Source organism: Morone saxatilis, unplaced genomic scaffold (genome assembly GCF_004916995.1).
Source record: "Morone saxatilis isolate NCDOM2014 unplaced genomic scaffold, NCSU_SB_2.0 Contig7, whole genome shotgun sequence".
NCBI lineage: Eukaryota > Metazoa > Chordata > Actinopteri > Moronidae > Morone > Morone saxatilis.
In genome coordinates, this window is record NW_023340246.1 from 4,439,655 (window position 1) to 4,447,980 (window position 8,326).

General features: G+C 40.5%; 1 protein-coding gene across 1 annotated transcript; it reads right to left on the reverse strand.

Annotated features, from left to right (window-relative positions):
* Positions 1–3,938: 3,938 nt before the first annotated feature.
* Positions 3,939–5,770, reverse strand: lft1 (lefty1). Its single transcript, XM_035679112.1, has 4 exons — positions 5,506–5,770; positions 5,035–5,281; positions 4,667–4,906; positions 3,939–4,263 (listed from the first exon to the last, which is right to left on the reverse strand). The coding sequence occupies exons 1-4, from the start codon at positions 5,768–5,770 to the stop codon at positions 3,939–3,941; spliced, it is 1,077 nt and encodes a 358-aa protein (XP_035535005.1).
* Between the last annotated feature and the right edge of the window lie 2,556 nt (positions 5,771–8,326).

Sequence of the window (8,326 nt, forward strand, 5' to 3'; positions counted from 1 at the left end):
TTTTTTTTTTTTTTTTTTCAGGGTTGTGCATTTTATCTGTGCTGTGATTTTTGTTTTGCTTTTTTATTACAAATTGTAAATATTTCTTTTATTTCTTTTTTTTGGTGTAGTTTGTATGCGAAGTTTAAGAAAGTAATGATGGAAAGGAACCTTGGCTTATTAGTGAGAAGCATGGTAGGCGATTATATTGTTAGACTGTACATGTCAATATAGTCCACTGTCAAACAGTTAAACTGAAGCAACAAATGAATTACAGCAAGTTTTTGTCTTTTGTTCCCAGTATCAAACCTGTAACCCAAACTCCATAGATCTACAATAAACAACTCGTTTGCTTTTTTACATTCTTCCTGGCTTATGACTTTTGATTCGGTTCAAAGGTGTGTAAAAGACCTTTGAATGGGCGATGTCCTAGTTTGCTACTTCAAACAGTAAGGACATCAGCCCCACTACAAGCCCCAGTTTACACCTCATTAGTAAAGTATTCTCTTTGATATGTCATCTTTTAGATATTCTAATGTGCATTACTTTGAAAGTATTTTGGCCAAGCCATTTCAAGGATACAAGTAAGCCATTTTTTTAGTACAACATTATGCCTTTTTTAATTAATTTGTTTTTAAATAAGTCTTTAATTTATTTTGAAGAATTATGGAACTGACTACACTTGAATCTCAGGAGGAAGTGTGGTTCCTAGATTGTCTTTTATCAACGGTTCCTTTAGTGCAGTAGACTTCTGAAAAGCACTGATCAGACAAATTACAAACCAGAACAGTTTTTAAATTTATATTGACACCACTGTTTGACTTTTGAACAAATTTCTGATGCTAGTTCAGCACAAAGGTGATTGAAAGCAGGCAGGGTTAACTCATTTTCACCAGCAAATCTAAAGGGCTACACAGCATCACAACACATCTATTAACACTACCAACAGTTCGTGAAGACCTCCAAAAGGAAAAGGAGCAAAGAGGAAAGTTTTTGTCAACTTTAAAAGGCGTTTTATTATGTTTGGAAGCACTCTGGAGTTCATGTTGGTGACTGTGTGGCCCGGCAATAATGGCAGCTCCTCATCCAACTGCTCCATAATGTGTCCCACCGCATTGTGCTGGCAGAGGACACCCAGCTTGTGTTTCAACAGTAGAACATCCAGAGCTGGAAAATAAACCATTGCGTTAGATCAGATGAAATGTAGTCGTGTGTGTCCATTGCTTTTATTTCTATTCCTACCTGTGTTATTTCATAAACGTGTAAATACTCTCACCACTATTTCAGCCATGCACGAATGTTCATGAATTAATTGACTTCGAGTAATAACTGTATTGTGATTTAAGAAAGTGTTAGTTTGCCCGAGTACTGCTGTGTGATGAATTGTCGACTATATTTAAATGTCCGGAGAGTTTGTGCCCTCCTGTTTTATTGTACTGGATACATAAATCTAGCAGAATGCAAGCTTTGAGTTTACAGTATAATCTATAATACAACAGACGCTATATTTTTATCGCTTTACGTTGCAGGTTGTATATCAGGTCTTTTATGATTAAACCAACAATGCAAAAGCTTTGAGACTTTTTGAGATTTGTTGTCTTTTATATCTGACAGTTTTTTGATATTTGTGTTTAGAAATTTGGGATTGTATTTTCTTTTTCAATTTGTCTCAACTCTATTAAAGTTAAAGAAGCTGGTATAAAGTGACTGTGGTTTGTTTCAGTGTGTATAAAAAGTGTTCGCCTCAGACGTTTTCAGCTTTTATTGTCTCAACAACATAGAATCAGAGATTTAATGTGACTTTTAACACAAAAAGATAATTTGATGGTTTTTTTTAAGGGAAAGCAGAGCTCTACCAAGTAATTACAAATGATAACATTACTATATGAGTTTGCAGTTTTGACATTACAGCCTTAAATCTATTAAAATCAAATTCTCAGTTGGATTGTCGACTTACTCGGGACATTAAAGGTCCCCACCAGACATTATGTATTAAGACATATATATACAAATAGTATACTTGGGACAGTAATGTGTGATATTTTTTTTCCATTACTGTGAAGCATTTACGCCAGAAAAATAAAAACTCCCGAGCTTCTTGCACCAAGTACCAGCGCTGTGCTTCACTGTCAGGGTGGTATGTTTATGGTGATGTGCAATGTAACATGGCGTTTAGTATGAGGGCCAAATTCATCTCATCAGACCACAGAACCTTCTTCCAGGTGACTTCAGAATCTCCCAGTGTATTCTGGGAAACTTTAGCTGAGATATGTGAGTTTTGTCCAGGGGAGGACATTTTAATCTGTGGGTCTGTCACTTTGGTCCAGACGGAGTATTTTTCAACGATTATTGGATGGATTAGCATGAGGTTGTGCCCCTAGAGGATGAATGTTACTGACTGATTGTCAGTGTGATTCCCTGACTGTGAAATGTGGTTCAGACATTCATGGCCCCCAGATGAACTGTAATAAGTTCTACATCGGGTCTTAATATCAGCCTCAGCTGCACATTGTGTTTAGTACTAATGAGCAAATGTTGCTAACGCAGTAACCTAAGATGGTGATCACAGTAAACGTTATACCTGAAACATTCACATGCTAGCTTTGGTATTGAGAGTACATTAGCATGCTAATGTTAGCAGTTAGCCAGAGCCAGAACTGAACTCAGAACAGCTGGCTCCAGGAAGAGTTACAGCTGTGTCTTTCCACTTCATGATGAGTGTTCTTTCAGCCAATCTTTTTCGTTAATTCGTCTTTATATGGTAGGGTTTGCCTCAATACTGACTTACCAAAAGCCATCCAGATACAGGTGTATTCATACTACAGAAACAGGTGTGATACAGGTGTATTCAATTATAGATAGAGGTGTATTTATACTACAGTGGATTTCCATGTAATTATTTATATGGCTTCTAAGGCCAGTTGGCTGCACCACTAGTGATTTGGTCTTTTTAAAGGAGATGAATATGCAAATGTGTTTTTGTATTTAGTATTTGTAATTCATTTAGATCACTCAGCTTCTTTTGGAGGAGTAGTAGATTAGTATTAACTTCATTCTTTACAGCTTCACTTGTGTTTCTTATCCCTCATGCCTCTTGGTGTTGCTTGAGGTGCATGTTGGGAATCCACTTCCCTCCCAGACAGACAGCTGCTTGTCTTCGGCAGGGCAGCGTGTTTACCTCCATCAGCAGCATATTAGTGAATGACAAGACCCCCCACTCAGACAGCAAACAGTGCATTAGGTATTGGCCGTGATTACCAATGTTTGGCCCGGTCTAAGTCTGATGTAAACACATTCTAGGTTAATGTGAATTGACTTCATGTTTCTCTGTATGTGGCCCTGTAGCTCCTTCCCACTGTAAATAAAGCATTACATGGGGGTTATTGTCAATGACAGGGTCCCCTTGGTGTAACAAACGTTATAAGTCATTAGGCAAATTATTTGCTCTGCTCTACAATTTCCTATAAGTGTAAATAAGGAGGTGAATAAAGAGGCAGCTGTATGCGACTGCATGTGAATGTGATCATGAATGTGAATGGGGGCCCAGACAGCCACGCTAGACAGCAGGAGGAAGAGGAAGAACTCTTAAGTGAAACAAAATATTTTATTTTTCAAACATAGACTCATCCATATTATGTACAGCTTGAAAATATAACACAGGAGACAGAAGTTGAATGACTGCCGCAGATTCAACACAACTCACACAAATTTGAATAAAAAAAGATATAAAAATTTACAAAATATATAAAAGTGCTTGTGGAACGAGATGGAGCTTAATGGCAGCCGGGCTGCCTGTTGTGTGTGAAACTCCCAATAAAATGTCCATTTAAATAGAAAGTACTAGACGTGTTGTTTAAAACCATTAAATACATCAACACCCCAATGAAAAAACACCATAATATTCCTACACTTCCCAGCAGTCTGTGATTATAGGATTACTACAGCTGTTTTCCATGACTTCATACTATGGACACATTGTCCATCGTGCAGGCACACCTCTCTACGATCATATTGGGGAATTCAGCAACTTCTATCTCGGTGTAGTCCCCCTTCTTCACCAGGTACATGATGGGTAACGGGGCGCTCTCAGACACCGAGCATCGTCTTTCTCCGTAGCCGTAGTTTCGCTTGGGCTGCTTGCAGCCTCCGGTGCACCTGAAGGCCTGGTAGCCTGCTGGCTCGATGATCCAGTACTGCGTCCAGGTGAGGGCACGGAAGTTGATGAAGTACTGCTCCCTGCAGCAGGTGTCTTTGTTTTGGTTGACGTCGCAGTCGCCACGAGAACTGAGGAAGAAAGAATAAAAATAATTAGATGGCTGCTGCACAGTGAGGCCCATGAGGCCCAGAATCTCTTAGCTACACCCCTGCTATAGTTCCAGCTATGATGTGTATTATTTTTTAGATTTATATGCCCAATTGAATCTGTTTAGAAGTAATAACTATAAAAAGTACAAAGAATCAGAACTATTAAACACTAATATGTTAAAGAAACTAGATGTGCTATATGGCAGTACTCTGCTGCTACCTTTCTCCAGACTGAGAATGAGTAAACTGACGCCCCAGTGTCACACTCCTACAGATCTACTACTGAATGCAAATGGTGACAGGTAAGAAGAGTAAAAAATAGGATATGGGCTACTTTTCACACTGATACAATATCCTGTGTATCAAAAGTTCGCGCCCTTACCCGTATTCTTCAAGGCTGAGTGTGTAGAGGATGAGCTCGGGTTTTCCCAAGGTGTTGTCCGTCTGCTCCTGGGTGGTAAAGCGCACACTCTTGGCCATCTCTGCCGCGTAGCTGCCAGGTCTCTCGCCCTCGATCCACACCTCCAGGTGCATAGGTGTCTTCTGCTGGGTCTTGGACCAATAGTGCACCGCCTGGGTCACATCAAAGCTCTTCCAGCCGGTCTCGTGAATGGGGATCAACCTGTGAGCACGAGATAAGGGCGATTAATTAAAATGAGATCAAAAAGAATATGTCCGGGAGAAGAATGCAATTGAATTATTATTAAGATAAGGCTGATGAGGCTCTGCATTTAATATATTTTCCCTTACCGTGAATCTACCAGCGATGTGCGGTTGGATCCGTTTGGCAGCACCTCCACCCAGTAGATGCTGACCCGGGCGTTGTTGACGGGCCGGTGGTTCTTCCTCTCCACCGCGAAGCGTTTGTGGTAGGAGGCCCGCTGGTAGAGCTTCAGCTCCGCCATGGTCACCTCGCTGTTGTCCGGGATCCTCGCCTCCATGTCGAACACCATACGATTCCGAGTGGTGTCAGAATACACATACTCCCCAGAAATATCTAAAGCACAAAGCATCACAGGCGTTTTAGGGGATTGTTTCTCTCACACAAAATGACTGTTTTGTAAAGGCAATTTGGTGCGTAAAATAGTCTTTGCGCGCCGAGTGTCATAATTACGCACGGAAATAACTGTTTACTTCAGCTGGCATTTGTGTCAGTGCTGTTTACATATGAATTCCTAAAAATCACATGTCATATATTTAAAATATAAGAAAGGACCTTACCTGCATTACCAGGGATTCCCCTGAGGATGCCCGCCAGGCTGGGAAGAGATCTGCGTCTCCTGCTGTGGTGCATCTTCAGCATGGACAAATACTTGTTTCTGATATGCGCCGGAATAACCAGATTCTCCAGATCCCTCTTATGGATCTTAGGGACTTCATCCAAGCCGAGTTTCTGCAGCAGCGCGTCCTTCATATCCTGATGCGTAAAAGCCTCGGCGAGACCGAAGAGAGCGGCGCACAGGACACAAGCGCTGAGGAAATCCATGAGTAAAGAAAATTGAGTGTGACAAACAGCAGCACGGTAGCACAAGTCACCCAGAGATAGACAGTGTGCCTCTGACACTCCTCTGGCCCCTTATATTGCCGCGGTCGTCCCAGTCGTTCGCACTTTGTCAATGGGGGCAGGGACCCTTATCAGAACAAAGGTGGGACAATACAGCCCCATCCTAAACAGGATATCTAAGTGGCCATACTTCAAACAGCAACAATTAGACTCGAGTGCCATCCGTATTGTGGAGGTGTAATTTCACCATAGTTCCACTAAAACTATGCTTGATGTCGGTGGCCTGTGTTGCATTTGATGCCAGAATGAGGATCTAAAATCTGCTTTTTATGGTGTAAATAAATGATTTAGATTCATCTTGATTGTAGGAAAATCAAACAGTCAAATTACAAATTATTGTAATGTGCATTTCATGCATTTATATATTTGTTCAACTATATTTTTTTGTTGATACCCAGCTGTATCATAAGTTTAAATAAGCATCATGATAGTTAAAATGCTTTTTGGGGGGCTTTTCTACCCTAAAAAGAAGAACATTCAGGGGGAAACACTAAATACAGGAATTTATTTGGCAGTGAAGGTGTCAGTCAAGATATTGAATGTCAACACAAAAGTATAATTGACTACAAGTATTAGTTTGACAATTAAAAAATCCACATCTGTCTAATTAACAGTTACCAATGGGAACTCTTTATGGTTTTGTGTGACTTGCTGCCATTCCATTTAAATAGTGTTTTCACTGTTGTAACTTGTGTTTATTTCACATACAGTTGAACAAAAACTTATTTTATTAATAAACTCAGTTATTTTTTCAGAATGAGAAGCCCTATCTTCCTGGTCCGGTCTGAAGTGTGTTCTCTGCTTCTACACATGCGTCCCAGACAGACATCTCTTGACCCTGTGAACCTGAAGTGCCCTCTCCTCAGTAGCACCCTTGTCTACACACACACCCCACACTCTGACGTGTACATTCCACTGGACGATGTCAGTCTGGCAACAGTCTGGTCACACAGTGGGCTTACTTCTGTCTGGAAAGCAATTTTGTCCAACAAAAAGGTGGACTAAGATCAGGACTACAAAAACCAGCAGGCACTCCAGTCTGTTCATTTTGGTACAAGTGTATAACAAGGGGGCCGAGGAGGAAGTAGTGCAGAGCTCTGAGGGAGGAGGGGTACTACAGAGGATTAGATGTTTATTCTGAGCCCTGTCACCCATTCTTGGCCCTCTCCAGCAGATTAAAATTATTAGCCAAACAGACAGTTAATCCAGGGGCCGGGGGGGGCGGCGTGGATGTGGATTGGGGCAGGCTCTTCACAGGTTGGTGATTATCTGATTCCATTGCGAGGATTTGCCTTGCCTTTTTTGTCACACAAACATTAGAAGAGGGCTGCTCTCGCTGGCTGCCCAGAAGGCCCTGCCTGCGGTTGTGTATTGGCCAGTGTTTGCTTAGAGATGTCAGACAGACTGAAGGGGCACACAGGAAGAGCAAATGACAGATGACTGCCAGACCCTGCTCACTCCAGCCAGTGCCTGTAGCTCACCAACAAGACAAATTATTAATTAGTGCTGTAAACCTGATACCTAATGACAAGATCCATGTGTGGGACAAACACAGGATGCAGTATGGACATATGTAATGAAAAAAGTCTTAATAAATATACAATTGCATGTGTGTAAAGGCAATTATGTGTGTATAGAGTTAATTCTAATAACATTATCACACATATAACAACTAGATCATTATGATCTTGATGCTGTTGCATTTTTATTTCAAATTAATGGCTATTTCTTTGCAAATACATGGCAGGATTTTCCCTTTTGTAGCATTTTTTTCTGCAGGTTTTGCAGCTTCTTCTAAGATTTTTAATGAATGAATGAAATTTGCAATGTCAATTTGCAATTGTGTATAATAGTATAACCACTGGTCTCACATAATAGCTTATTAGTTTTTCATTCCAAGTTGGGACATTTGAAAAGATTTTCTTACAAAATTAGCACTAAACAAAAACTTGAGACACTTATCTGTGTGTTTATTTTTATTAGTTTATTTGATGGGGATGGAGCTCATTAATTAAGCGTTGATCAACAGAGAAAATGGCACAATTAGCCCAAAAGACAATTTTTTCATGTTAACAACATCATAAATATGCATAAACAAAACATGCATCTATTAATAATGCCACAGTTGCACACAGTTAAGAAATGAAACAAAGACATTTTAAAAAGCAAAAAAAAGGCTCCAATCAGATGATATATGAGTATCTGAATATGAACAGTAAACAGCAGAGAGCCAACTCCCTCAGAGCCCACAGGAGAGCTCCACAATCACCAGTGCAGACATGTAAATTCAGAGCTCATCCATTGTCCAGTCCAGCCAGAGACCAATTCTGTTGTCCAGAGCCTAAAATGCACAGACCTTTGGTGTCCTCTCTCCCTCACATTACAACTCCTAATTCGGGAAATTAAGATGGCCTTTGTGTGATATTTCTCAGTCTTTCTTCCTTCCCATGCCAATCAAAGACAAGTTGCCTAGTTCAA

Excerpts from the sequence above, each read along its gene's own strand:
- lft1 (XM_035679112.1), bottom strand. The coding sequence starts at position 5,770 with ATGGATTTCCTCAGCGCTTGTGTCCTGTGCGCCGCTCTCTTCGGTCTC. Across the intron at positions 4,907-5,034 it reads ACATCGCTGGTAGATTCACG|GTTGATCCCCATTCACGAGA; the intron begins GTAAGGGAAAAT and ends TCGTGCTCACAG. Across the intron at positions 4,264-4,666 it reads CTCAGCCTTGAAGAATACGG|TTCTCGTGGCGACTGCGACG; the intron begins GTAAGGGCGCGA and ends TTTCTTCCTCAG.